At 40.5% G+C, this 14,196-nt stretch overlaps 2 protein-coding genes across 2 annotated transcripts in view; one reads left to right on the top strand and one right to left on the bottom strand.

The window, feature by feature from the left end:
• The window catches only part of DNAH8 (dynein axonemal heavy chain 8), a 121,003-nt gene extending 119,797 nt beyond the window's left edge, over positions 1–1,206 (bottom strand). The window contains exon 1 of the mRNA XM_030446786.1: positions 973–1,206. Coding sequence (XP_030302646.1) covers positions 973–1,206 — 234 coding nt within the window. The remainder of the gene's footprint in view (positions 1–972) is intronic.
• Positions 1,207–4,646: 3,440 nt separating this feature from the next.
• GLO1 (glyoxalase I) lies at positions 4,647–13,417 on the top strand. The gene is given in 8 exon segments (XM_030447492.1): positions 4,647–4,826; positions 5,821–5,889; positions 7,286–7,310; positions 7,313–7,431; positions 8,264–8,274; positions 8,277–8,333; positions 9,378–9,467; positions 11,467–13,417. Coding segments are annotated over 8 exon segments (633 nt in total). The 5' UTR covers positions 4,647–4,653; the 3' UTR covers positions 11,556–13,417.
• Positions 13,418–14,196: the final 779 nt, after the last annotated feature.

Below are 14,196 nucleotides of genomic sequence, written 5' to 3'. Positions count from 1 at the left end.
GAAGGTGAAAGGGAAAGAAAAGGGAAAAGGAGAAAGGGGAAAGGGGAAAGGGGAAAGGGGAAAGGGGAAGGGGAAGGGGAAAGGGGAAGGGGAAAGGGGAAAGGGGAAAGGGGAAAGGGGAAAGGGGAAGGGGAAGGGGAAGGGGAAAGGGGAAGGGGAAGGGGAAGGGGAAAGGGGAAAGTGGAAAGTGGAAAGGGGAAAGGGGAAAGGGGAAAGGAGAAAGGGGAAAGGGGAAAGGGGAAAGGGGAAGGGGAAGGGGAAAGGGGAAAGTGGAAAGTGGAAAGGGGAAAGGGAAAGGGGAAAGGGGAAGGGGGAAGGGGAAAGGGGAAAGGGGAAAGGGGAAAGGGGAAAGGGGAAGGGGAAGGGGAAGGGGAAAGGGGAAAGGGGAAGGGGAAGGGGGAAGGGGGAAGGGGGAAGGGGGAAGGGGAAGGGGAAAGGGGAAAGGGGAAAGGGGGAAGGGGAAAGGGGAAGGGGAAAGGGGAAAGGGAAAGGGGAAAGGGGAAAGGGGAAAGGGGAAAGGGAAAGGGGAAGGGGAAGGGGAAGGGGAAGGGGAAGGGGAAGGGAAGGGCAGGGAGGGGAAGGGGAAGGGGAAGGGGAAGGGGAAGGGAAGGGGAAGGGGAAAGGGAAGGGGAAGGGGAAGGGGAAGGGGAAGGGGAAGGGAAGGGGAAGGGGAAGGGGAAGGGAAGGGAAAGGGGAAGGGGAAGGGAAAGGGAAGGGGAAGGGGAAGGGAAGGGGAAGGGGAAAGGGAAGGGGAAAGGGGAAAGGGAAGGGGAAAGGGGAAAGGGGAAAGGGGAAAGGGGAAAAGGGGAGGGGAAAGGGAAAGGGAAAAGGGAAGGGGAAGGGGAAAGGGGAAGGGGAAGGGGAAGGGGAAGGGGAAAAGAAAGAAAGAGAGAAATAATTAGCATAAACTGAATTTAATCATCTCAGAAAAGAACCAGAAATCTGTTTCAAGACCTGTGGTTGAATACTAACCTGTTTTTCTCTAAGAAGTTCTTGCAAGTTGAGAGCTTCACTAGTACTCCGATAAGACCTGGTGAACCTTCGGCTTGTGATAGAAAAAGTCCCTTCAGAAGAGCTGATGCTTGCCTTTGATCGACGAGGGAGATTACTTTTGGTTGGAGCACCTTCTGGTGTTTTAGCAAGACTGGGCCTACCATCTTTTCCAGTGTTTGTACTTTCTTTATTTTTTCTTTCTGCCCCCTCCATTCTGAAATTTAACAAAGAAACAAACAAGTGTTCATGTCAATACAGATGTTTCAGTTCTTCCTTTTCAAGAAGGCCAGAGGGAAGAACAAGATAGAGAATAAAACAGAATAAAAATAAGAGTACCTCAAAACTGACTTCCCGTGCGTACAGATTCAACAGCCTCATCAAGTTCTCTTTAAATTCTGAAGATAATAGATACTTACATACATTTTATGATAGATTACAAACGTCAAGCTGAAGATGGTTACAGGAATGTTTTTTAAAAACAACTAACCATATATTTATATTTTGTGAACATCTTTCTATATATTTTTTAAAGTATTAATATTTTCACTGAGTATCTGATGGCTGAGAAATATAAATTGTTTAGAATCTAAATTATTTGTTTTCATTTTAGTTTGCAAAATATACACATACATTAAGCACTGCTCACATAAGCACTTACACATTATTTTTACACAAATGCCCTACCATCCACAATATTCTTAACATATATAGTATTTGCAAAAGTAACACAAGTGTTGGCTGCAATTCTTTCAGTGGAATGAATTTAATTTAGAATCAGACATCTTCAACAGACATCTTCAACATAATGAAACAGAGTTAGACTTTCTCTGAATTCTGTGCCTAAACCTGGAACACCACTGTTCATAGGGAACAGACAGCATTCTCCAGCAGCAGAAATTAATTTCTCAGTCTGCCTTATGGTGGCCAAGGACTAGCAGGTTAATCCTCTTAGATAAGGATATGTGAAACAACCCAAAACAAAATAACTTCATGGCTGACTGCTATGCAACAGGCTGCTATGCTAAGGTGGAGCCTTCCATTTTCTATCCCATTCTTTGCCACTGGGCCATAAGCCTATAAAATGTTTGCTCTGTGACACCCAAGCCCATAGTTCAGGGCTACACAAAAATATTTAAATACCTTCTCTTCATTTTTTCCTAGTATAGAGCACACACATCCACTTGCATGTGCTGCCATCCATCCACTCAGTGTATACTAACACAAATACATAAAGAAAATCTAATGTTTTGCTCTGTCTGCTCAAATCTACACATGGGCTAAGCAACTAATTTTAAGGCACTGTAATAATTGGTGGAGCTATACATAAAGTCCTTACCCTCTATCTCATTTTTCCTCCAAAAAGTGTTTTTTTGTTTAATGGAGATTACGGAAAAAATATTTTACAGAACAAATGCTAAATATGCCAGTAAATTCATACTGAGGATAACAGATTTTAAGAAAAACATGGTAACAGTTATTCTACTCAGAGTACCATTACCGATAGGAATTACAGTAAAATATAAGAAAACCCAGTAATTTTTGCAAGCCTTAGGGCAGCCAACCAGCTGCTGTAAATGTGTTAATACACTCCCTTAGACACTACTGCTGGATTTAGAAAATTGGAAGTGAGGCTGACATGAAAAGCAACATTTTGGTGCTAAATTACTAGCTCCTTATTTTTGCCCATGATTTAGCAAATGGTCACTGTCCTATGGATTCTGTCATGCAATCACCTCTTTTAGAAATGTTCATCTCTTTCTCAAAGTAAAAATACTGAAGAAAAGCAACTTAGGAAAGTCACATGCACAAAAAAGGAAAATGCAAAATATTAATTCCTTTCCTTCCCGTTTTTCTGACTGGGCTAGTTATCTATAAGATTAGCCATGGTACTTTTCTCCTTGACACTCAGGTGGGAATGAGTCTGAATGTTAATTTCGTTGCCTTTTTACTGGACCTCTTTGAGTTGGATAGGGCAGTTGATACCTTGCACTGAAAGCTCAGAAGAGGTGGGGTTCTCTATGCTTTCTCTAAAAGCAAAGCCGATGCACTTTTATATCAAGTTTTCCTTTACTCCTCACCAGAGTTCCCCAAACCTTGTCTACAGGTCCTGCTGGTGCAAGAAAAGTGAGCCTGGCTTCCTGCACATCTCTTAGAAAGTAGTAGGAGGAAGTAGCCAAGAAGGCCAAAGGCATCCTGGCCTGTACCAGGAGCAGCGTGGCCAGCAGGTCCAAGGAAGTGATTCTGCCCCTGTACTCAGCACTTGGTGAGGCCACACCTTGAGTACTGTGTCCAGTTCTGGGCCCCTCAGTTTAGGAAGGAGATTGAGGTCCCGGAGTGGGTCCAAAGGAGGGCAACCAGGCTGGTGAAGGGACTCGAGCACAGACCCTGTGAGGAGAGGCTGAGGGAGCTGGGGCTGTTCAGCCTGGAGAAGAGGAGGACTCAGAGACCTCATCGCTCTCTACAACTACCTGAAAGGAGGTTGGAGCAGGTGGGGGTTGGTCTCTTTTGCCAGACGACTTTCAACAAGACAAGAGGGCATGGTCTCAAGTTGTGCCGGGGGAGATTTAGGTTGGACATTAGAAAGAATTTCTTTACAGAGAGGGTGATCAAGCAGTGGAACGGGCTGCCCTGGGAAGCAGTGGATTCTCTGTCCCTGGAGATATTTAAGAAGAGACTGGATGTGGCACTCAGTGCCATAGTCTAGTAACTACCGCAGTAGTGGATCAAGGGTTGGACTTGATGATCTCTGAGGTCCCTTCCAACCCAGCCAATTCTATGATTCTATGAAAGGAAAGAGGAGGATTCCCAAACACATATCACGAGGGATACTCACTTCTGGCTTTCTTCTGAAAAGCTGCAATGCCTTAAACTGCAATTCGGCTTTCGCAGAGTCGCAGGCAAAGAGTCTGACGGACCTCGCTGGAGCTGTACCTCATGGTGCGGGGAGAGGGGAGCGTCCCTCCCCCAGCAATGGCAAACCCACCGGCCGTTGCCCCTCAGGAAGGCGGAACAACGGCTTCCAACTCCCGCAGACCCGAGATGCCCTCACGCCAGGCGCTCCCCTGGCCGAGGGTTCTGCCTCCCCGCCGGGGCTCGGCAGCTCAGCGGAGTGAGATGGCGAGTGGCGACGGGATGGCCCGTTGCTGGGAGCCGGTGCCCGGGTAACCTGTGGCGGTTAACGGCTGCGGGGCTGGGGCAGAGGGGTGGCAGCGGCACCGCCGAAATTGGACCCCCGCTTCGAGGAGCTGAACGCGAGCTTTGCGAAGCGACGTGCTGTAGATTCGCTTGCTCAGGGAGGGGGTTTTAAATGTACCTACGGAAGTCACTTAAGTGCAAATGCTCTACTGTAAAACTGCTTTTCAGCCAAAGTGAAATGATTTTCAAAAGCCAAACAAAAAAACCACTGTTCCACCGGAGCTGGGTACCTACACCAGCTCTTAGGCAGTTGTGTGGTACCCCCTGTGACTGTCACGTCAAGGCGGAGGATCCTTAGTGTCATTCCACACTTCAGTTAATTTACCTGAACAGCCAGAGGGGTTTCATCCCATTAGTGCCTGTAGGAACCAACCTGCACTGTTGAACTGGCACTACACCTACCCAGCTCCTCTATAGCGACCTCGCCAACCTCCGGCCCGCCCGCGGGGCGGAGCGAGGCACCGTATGCTCGCGGGCGCCTCCTCCTCTTCCTCCCCTTCGTACCCTTCCTTCCCCTGCTTCTCCTATTCCTCCCTTCTCGGTATGGCGGCCCCGGCTGAGCTTAGCGGTCTGAGCGATGAAGCAGCCTACGGCGCCTGTTCGGAGCCAGATGCCAGCACTAAGGTGGGGTGGATGGGGCTGACGAAAATGCCCTGGGGCTGCGGCTGTGCCGGTGCCCGGACCTGATCTGTGCTGGGCGCGCGTGTGGGGATGGGAAGCGTCTTGGAGCAGGGAAGTGTCCCGGTGTGAGGGAATGAGAGCGGTGACCGGGGACATGGCAGGCAGCTGTCCAGGTCCTGGGAATTCGCCGCCCCTCCTTTTGCGGGGAGACCGTCCCCGGCGTCGACCAACCCGGCTCCGGTTTCACTTTTGGTGGTGAAAGGGCGAAACCGGCGAGGCCCGTCCTTGTGAGCCTCCTGCCCTGCCCGCGCCCTAGGCCTGCTGGCCGGGTTGGCCGGGTCGGTGGCAGCGTAGGGGAGAAAGGGGGCCCGGGCTGGAGCTGGGGAGAGGCAGCGGGGAGAGGCAGCGGCCGCTTCTTGCCCGCCCCCCGCACAACCGAGAGCTCTTGGGCCAGCGCATGCGAGGGGTGCAAAAAGAAGAAATAAATCTCCCACATCATCCACACTTTTAAATTATTTATTAGGAGAACCATATAATTGCATTTCAGTTGTTCTACGTATTTATTTTTTTAAGTAACATCTGTTAAGGACCGTTCCACTTTTCATCAACTTAGATGTTCATTAACCTGCTGCAGATTCGCAGATACGTGCCTGTTTGTGCTTGGCATGCAAAATTGATCTGTGCTACAGATAAAAGAATAATAAAGCTAAGAATCATACTATCATATTTTGTTACCACTTATAATGTAGCTGAGTGATGCCTGTGATGGTATTGTTTTATTTGTTCTAAACCATCATGTTCCAAGGCATGTTAATAATGCAAGTCTGTATGGGTAAAACTGGGGCAAAAGGTTTTATGTACACTTAATGTAGTATTCTATTTGTTAGTTCTTAAACCTGCTAGCTTTAGATTCATTATTTAACTGACATCTTTGTTAATACCCATAGTTAAGTTCTGGTTGATGTATAAATAAGAAAATCTTTTTCCCCCCACAGGAATTTCTTGATGCAGGCAGACAATGTTAAGAGTAAAGGATCCTAAGAAGTCACTGGGATTTTTATACAAGATTCTTGGAATGACGTGAGTTGACGTTGTAGGCCATAATAAGTGTTTTTTTTCCCCTAGTGTTCTTCTGAAAAGTTATTGTTATTTTGATTTAATCATACTAATTGGTCTAACTATGTAAAAAAATGGTCCCACTATCAGTTGATTGCCCAGTTGGACAATTTGGCTATCTCCCAACTCCCACAGAACAGTTACTGTGTGTGCTGCAAATGAACCAATACTGGCCTTGACTAGAAATTTATTTCTTAACGAGGTCATTAATTATCACTGTATGGCTTGCTTACTTCCTCCTCACTGAGCCTGAAGCTAGTTGGTAAACTTTTATGACAGTGCTTATAAGCAGGAGTCATTACTGTAAATCTTGAAATTAAGTTTTGTTTTAGTTCTCAGAGGTGACTTATTGATCACCTCCAGTCATGAGAGAACCCAGGCAATGGTGGGGCTGGAAAAAGGACCCAACTGTCTATTTTGAGGAGTCTGTTGGGAGCAGATGCACTGCAGTAGCCAAAAGATTTATTGCTAAGGCTCTGTGAACATTTTTGACATTTGAAATCAGTTATTACATAACATTTTTAACAACTTGAAGTGCGAGTCCAGATACAGTTAATATGTAAACTAAACTTCCACTTTATTGAAGATGTGGGTGTGAGAAAGTAAAAACTAAATAAAAGAAAATTAAAATTATAGTTAAATAAAAAAATTTAAAAGCTGAAAAGGAAATTATAGTTTATTTTTGCATGCCTGCTTGTTTTGGTTTAAAAGTTCTAAATTTAAATTATTTTACATGTGCCACACCATCTCTGGAAATTAGGGGAAAATTAGAGACTGTATCAACCTGTTTCACAGCAATAGTGGGTGACTTCTTGCATGTAGTAAAAAGAGATAAAATTTATAGCCAGCTTTTTATCCACCCTTAAGTATTTTTAGGTGTTTAAACTGTCACATTTGAAATTGATTTTATCATAATGCACAGGCTATTGATTTTTTAAATATTTCATTTAAAGGTATGTTTGTTTTTAGTTCTGCTGTGTTTGTTTTGTGTCACTGATCTCAAAGAAGAAATGCGTTTCAATGTCAGCCTTTTTATTACATGATATTTTAATGTGGAAATATGGACAGACGACACAGTGGCAATCTCAATACTTGAGCCTTTGTACTGGCTTTTGCTATTCAGTTTACTAATAGCTTCATTTTTTAAACACATTGAATCTTGTTAATTTTTGAAGGTTTGTAATGTTATCTGGAATAGTTCTGTGCGATAGTTCAACCTGTAGCTATTTTAAAATGTGTATGAAGTAAGAGAGGAAAAAAATCAGAGAAGTAATTCTTCCATGGGGAAAGCATCTTGGTTTCTTTGAAAGTTACCTGATGACCTTTTTAAATTGCTGTTTCAAAATAAAATGTCATTCAGACTGCTTCAAAAATTTGACTTTCCTTACTCATGAAGTTCTCACTCTATTTCCTGGGATATGAAGATAAAAATAATATCCCGAAAGATAAAGCTGAGAGAACAGTTTGGACCTTCTCCAGAAAAGCTACAATTGAACTGAACAGTAAGTATTAATATAATGGGAGATGACATTTACCTAAGAGTGATTAAAACAGAGTGGGATTGAGTGTAAATCCTGGTTGATTGAAAAAAAAAAAAAGAAAAAAATAATTGTAGTAATCTGTTACTGTGGGAACATCTTCATTGTATTGTAGCCTTAACATATGGCTGAGGGTAGCAAGCTTCATCTTTCTCTTTCCAGATCTCTTTCAAACTGCAAGGGTGAACACTGGAAATAAACACTAAATCATGCTTGCTGTATTTTGACGTATGCATGCCATTTGGGTGGGGAAACCACAGAATTTTAGAAAAAACTGTTGTGGTTAAATCCCCACAGAATCCTAAACATTGGTAACCATTGCTTTTGGATTTGATCAAAGAGGTGTTAAGTCAAAACACGCATTCCCTATAAACAAGACAAACTTGATTAACTTTACTGTTAATTGTAATTGTGCAGAATCTCCCAAAATACCCCACTCTTTGGCTCCACGCACTGCTGTTCTCTATGTCTGTTCCCCAGTGACAGGTAGATAATAGATACATGCAGCACAACCTTGTTTCTAATCTGAATAACACAGGAGTCTCTGTATCATTCAAATGTGGAGTTTGAATGCTAGTGAAGAGCTGTGAGCATGACTGGATTAGCCCCTGACAGTATCCCTAGAAGCTGTGATTAGGGACGATTTTGGTAGTTTAATGAATGCAGCCAACAGCTGAAATTCTCTCATTTCTTAGGAGAAACAATTTATCCTCCCTAGGAAAATTAACATTTAGGATGCTAATTTTGTTTTTTGTTAATTTTGATGCTTTTTTCCAATATACAATAATTACTTCTTACAGCAACTGGGGCACTGAAATGATGAAAATCAGTCTTACCACAATGGCAATTCAGATCCCGAGGATTTGGTAGGTCATTAGTTTTGTGTTTGTATTTTTTAAGTTTTGGTTTATTATGATTACATTTTTTCTCTTGTGTATTGGGGAAAAATGGAGCTTCAAAATATCTATATATATTCTGTGCAGAGGTCATTGGGTAAATATATACTGTAGGCTTTATTTTTCTGAGAATTGCTTGAGAAAGCATTTTAAACTTGCGTGGATGAAAAGACTTTTCTAGTAGGTTACTTTGAAAAAAATTTACTAGTACTAGGAAATAAAGGAACCTGGATCTCATCCTTTATCTCTCTAATTCCAGAATGTATGCTGTAACAGATTATGGAAATAGGTAAAACAAAATGTGTTTAAGAGTAATGATCCATGGTTACACTATGAAGAATCTAATCCTTTGGCAAGCAAACATGTGCCAGTAATACTACAAATGAAGAACAGTGATTGCTTTTGTGTATCAGATTATCATAGTGTTTAGACTGATTTATGTTTTGATTTCTATTTTATAATTCACTGGTTACCCATTTTAAGATAGAAGGAGCATTCTGTTTGTCTCTCTCACTGAGGTTGGTATGTGTGTGGCTCTACTTGATACTTTGAGTTCTTTCAATGGCTTGTGAAATAAGTTTCGCACTCTGGCTACTTGATATTTAAATCTTCTGAATTGATTTGTAAGGTCAGGTATTGCATTGTGCTAGTATTAGTCTCCACAATACAGCATCAATGATAAACTTGTACTTCTGAACTGAGAAAATCCAGTAAAATCCTGTTATATGGACATGCTTAGAGAAAGGAAACATAGATAAAACATCTCGATTGAAAATCTCATTTTATGCTGGTCTAAATAATATTCGCATCAAATTGTATGAAAGTTCCTGTTCTAAAAGGCATTATCAAAAAGCCAGCTTTCTCAAGGAAAACAATATTAATACCCAAAATGCTCTTCTTTCTGGAAGCAATATTTTTCTTGTACACAGTCCTACATGAACTACAGCATATCAACTTTTTGCTAGAGCACCTGGCCATTCTTAAGAGCGTGTTTCACTCTTCTTACCTTGTTACACAGGACACATTGGAATTGCTGTCCCTGATGTCTATAAAGCTTGTAAGAGGTTTGAAGAACTAGGAGTGAAATTTGTGAAGAAACCAGATGATGGTAAGTCTTCATCTGAAATGCAAGTAAATTTTTCTCCTTATTTTTAATGAATTCTAGCTATATCTTTCTGGAAAACTGGGTAACAAGTTTTTAGTAGTTGTCACTGCTTAGAAGGGGCTTGAACCAGTTACCTTTTCACCTTCTTACAGTGGGAAAAACTGACAGTAGATTCATCTCAGTAGTCGTAGTTACTCAGTCTAGCTACATGCCTTCTGTATGTAGTCCTTCACTACAATCCTTGTGCTCTGTTCATGTTTTATCTTACTATGTATATTGCCACCAAGAGATCTTACAGAATTTACTTAACATGGCTCAAATCCCCACGTCATAGCTGTTTCTTTTCATATTAAAATGACTCAAGACATAATTACTCCCACTCTTTGAAACCGAGTAACTACTGACTTTTTTGGCTGTTTTTATTTCAGTACACCTAATGCCACCCACTAGCTATTACAATTTTAACTGTTCTTTCAGCTTTGGTAGAAATAGCCTTGTTGGTGTGTATTATATTTGGCTTATATAACTTTTAGTCAAAAATGCATGATGTGTAACTCATTTGCATAAAGAGAACATGAACTAAATCACAATAGCCTAAAATGCAGAAACCAGTGGTAAGAAATCTTGCATTTTCCAACTGGCTTGTTTCCTGAAAGAGACCTCATGAGAGTGTTCAGACTGATGAGATTCAAAATGGACACCTAATACTTAGCAACATGCACAAATTTAAGATACCTCTTCCTTCTGCTATAGAAACTTGGCCTCTTGGGCTGTTTTTTAGTTTGAAAGTAACATTAATACATGAATCTTCAGTTTACAAATACTGGAATTCATCTCCTAGATTCCTTGCTAGAGGAATAAGAACAAATAAATGAAAAGAGATTTAAATTATTTTCATCTTATTCACTGTGTTCTCAGCTGAAGCAAAGGTAAGAAGTGTAGCTGAAAACTGAACACAAATGTCTTAAGAATTGAACTTAGACATTCTAGAATCCTAGGAATACTGAGTACTTTTCAATTTGTTCAGCACCTGATGAGAGAGTTTGAGTGAGAGCTTCTGATTTCTGCCTGTATCACTGTACAGCTCTAAGTTTGTAGGAGGTAAGGGAAGCATAGACTGTAATGAAATAAATCACAGTAAAGAACTCTTAAAGCAGTCCGTGGGGGATGGGGAGAGCAAAGGCTGGTTTTTAACATTAAGAAATAATGTAATTGATGTAGCAAATGCCAAGGAGAAAGTTTTGGACTTCACATTGATTGTTTTTGTAGCAGGCTGAGACAACTAATGTTGGGGTTTTTTCCTACATTACTGAATCAAACATCTTTTGTCTCAATTTTTTGTAACTATACTATATTAACAGGGTGGTTATGTTTCAGTAAGTAGCCTATTAGAGCAAGTATAATTAAAAGTATATGGTTAAGACTTTAAGATAACATGTTAAGCTCTGCTATCCTGATAGACTGTTTAAAACAATTTTTGGGGACACTGATTTAATGAGTAGTATTTTTTTCAACTGTAAAATCTAAAACATTCCACCCTGCGTTTGTTTTATGTGCTGCAAATGTGTGATGAAAACCACATTGGGAGTGGGGTTGGTAGAGAGCTGGGGGCTGTGGGTGGTAGAGGAGAAACAAACAGGAAACAGTAATGTGAAACTTGGGCAGAGGAATACAGGATTTTTACACACTGGCAAAGCCAGTTTAAGAAATATGTGAAAACATCTTGGAGCACAAAAATACATTTCTGAATTTAGAGGATGGATACTTACAGGGGCATCTGCAGACAATGTCATGCAGCTGAAGATTAAAGTGATTTATACTGATAATTCAGCATACAAAGATCTAATGCTGACAAAAAACGTAATGTGGATGTTTTCAGAAGTAGCTGTCTAAAACTGAACTTATGCTCATACAAATAGAAAAAAAATTTCCAAGAAGTCATATTTGACAATAAGAAGTAGTCATGTATTCTTAACTTTATATTGTTTTTTTTTCCTAATAGGCAAGATGAAAGGACTTGCATTTGTTCAGGATCCGGATGGCTACTGGATTGAAATTTTGAACCCTAAGCACATGGTGACCCTTACTTAGTTCTGATGAAGTACATTATATAAGAGATGCACACTTTCAGTCCCCTGAAGAAATATGTAGCAGTGTTTGTAAAATTCTCCCTTAATGGAGAGGAATCAGTCCTGTTCAGAGTCTCCTCTAAAACTATGCCCTAGAACCTCACTCGATTTGAATTCCCTTTTTTCTTGCCCTGTGATGCTTCTGCAATTTGTTTCCTGTTAGGAATACTAAATCATTTTTGGGGGGAGAGCTTAACATGCATTCTCCTCTTGGACATGGATTGTGTTACTGTTTCACTAAACATTATCAAAAGATGCGTAACAAGAAATTCACCTCACCCCCTTTAGGTGTAAACCAACACCAACAAAAAAGCTTGTGTTACTACTGCTGATCTTCAACAACAATGCACAAAACCAACTTCAGAATATTTTTTAATGAAGTCAAAAGATCCTGAAGGCTTCATGCCCAATCCTGTATACTAGAAAATAAAATGTCAAACTAACTTTGACTTGAGTAGTATCATGTTTATGGAAGTCCTGATCTTTCTTACATTATGCTTGGCAAACCTTTTTAAGGGGCAGCCTTAAACAGCCTTGCCTATAACAAGAAAATAAATCAGCAGAAAGAATTTAGTCCTTTAGATTCTCTCTCCTGATAGCCAAGAAAAGAGGTCTTATAGTTGATAACTGACAGTGATTCTTCTTGTCTCTTCCAACACTAGAAGAAATTTGCTCAAACGCTCTGTTATGTTCTCTATTAGGAAATCAACTTAAGAGTTTTCAGATAAACAAGTTTACTCTAGTAGAGATCTTGATCTACCCTCAAAATGAGTGATGGTTGCTAAAATGATACCTGTAAACAGCAGTAAAACATGTAAATTTATGTATGTTACACGATGTATTTGATTTTACACTGTTCCACCTCTTACAAACACCATAAACCATGTCAAGTTTGGAAATCCTGCTGTTCAACAAGGAGAAAAACCCTCTGCCCTGTATTACTGTGGTTTGGGTTGCACTGAAATCCTATCTTCAGTTACTTGAGTATTTAATAGTGTAATTCACTTCAAAACAAAGCATTGATGAAAAGTACAAAATAATTTTAAAGCAGTATAAGTTTAAGCACTTTGCTAACTGTTGAATCCTAGGAAACTGAAAAGCTGCTTTTGATTTGTGGATTACTTTTTGAGAAGTCTGGTGATAATATGAAATGGGAGTACAGGGGTGAAGAAGATCACTGTGCACTTGATTAGCAGGATGCTTTAGTAATGTAACATGCAGGTCTAATAATAAGTGTCAGTAACTCCCTGGATTACAAGTTAAAATCAAAATGTACAACATATTGCATTGTATTTCTACTATGCTAGTGTAGATATTAATGAGTTAAATACAAAGTGCTGTTCCATCTCCTTATTTGAAAAAATCCTGAGTTCTGTTTGCAGCATCTTAACAGGACAGCATATGTAGACTCTGTAACTATAGAGAGCTCCACATGAGAAATCACTCATAAAACTTAATCAAGGGTGTGTTCTGTTTACCCTTGGAAATGAGTAAATAGAGTATGTGCTTCATGTGAGCCTCAGGTGTTGGGAAAAAGGAATGTGAAAACTTCTGTCCTACAGATGTCCAAGCAATCATAAATTAACTGGAAGAAGCCATAATAGCTCAAAAGATATTTTTTTCAGTTTTCTGTTTTTTATATGAAGCAACCTGACATTTTGTCATTTGTATATTTTCTGACTGGTCTCTGCAGTATCCATAGATGCTGTGCTTTTGGTGGTGCCTTATCAGTGTCATTCATATGCAATAGATAATTTCCTATCTTGAATATTTCCCAAGTTGCCTTTTTTCTGCAACAATAAACACGGCTGCTTCATGTCTGCATTTTATTTCTGCCCTCCTGTACTTCCAGAACTAATACACAGCTCATTCACTGTCTTTGTTTCTTGTGGGGTTGATTATTTTCCTTTACATTAGGTCATTTTGATAAGAGACAATACAGTCACCACTCTCCAGAATGAGATCTGAGTAGGTAAGCTGTCTTAATAGCTGTCACCACATGATCTCAAAGTTGTCTTTCTCCCTGATAAGGCTTTTGTCAATGCACACCTAAGCAGACTAATTCATCCCATAATGTGACAAACATTTCCTTGAATGCTGGATTAGTTTTACTCTGAATTTATTAAGCAGAAATGAGGAGCCAGTTCAAAGCTCCTTAATTTCCTGAATGAGTCAATAAAGCTATTCCTATTAGGAGAGAGCTAGGTTGGCTCAGCTGACTCGTGAAACCTTCCCCTACTTTAAAAAGATACACAATGTTGCAGAATACCTTACAGAAGCAATTAAGAGAATTCCTAGCTTGAAGACTACTGTTGTGTCACTTCAGTAGTGCACTTCCTTAAGTTAGTAGGGTGAGAATGTGGAAGGTTTGTTAAGAGCTGCACCCGTGAGAGAAAGCACTGAGTTAACTGCAGCCTACATAAGATTTTGACAGATAAAATGTTTTTCATATACATCCCTTCTGCTGCTGGGGTTCTTAACTTTATTTTAGCTAAAGTCTCATTAGACTGTACGAGTAGGAAAATTATTTAGACTAAGAGCAGTATAAGTGAAGTTGTCTAGCACTAAATTTTACTCCAGCCAGTACATATCTGCCATTTAAA

This window comes from Calypte anna, chromosome 3 (assembly GCF_003957555.1).
Source record: "Calypte anna isolate BGI_N300 chromosome 3, bCalAnn1_v1.p, whole genome shotgun sequence".
Taxonomy (NCBI): Eukaryota; Metazoa; Chordata; class Aves; order Apodiformes; family Trochilidae; genus Calypte; species Calypte anna.
This window is presented reverse-complemented; position numbering and strand designations above follow the sequence as displayed.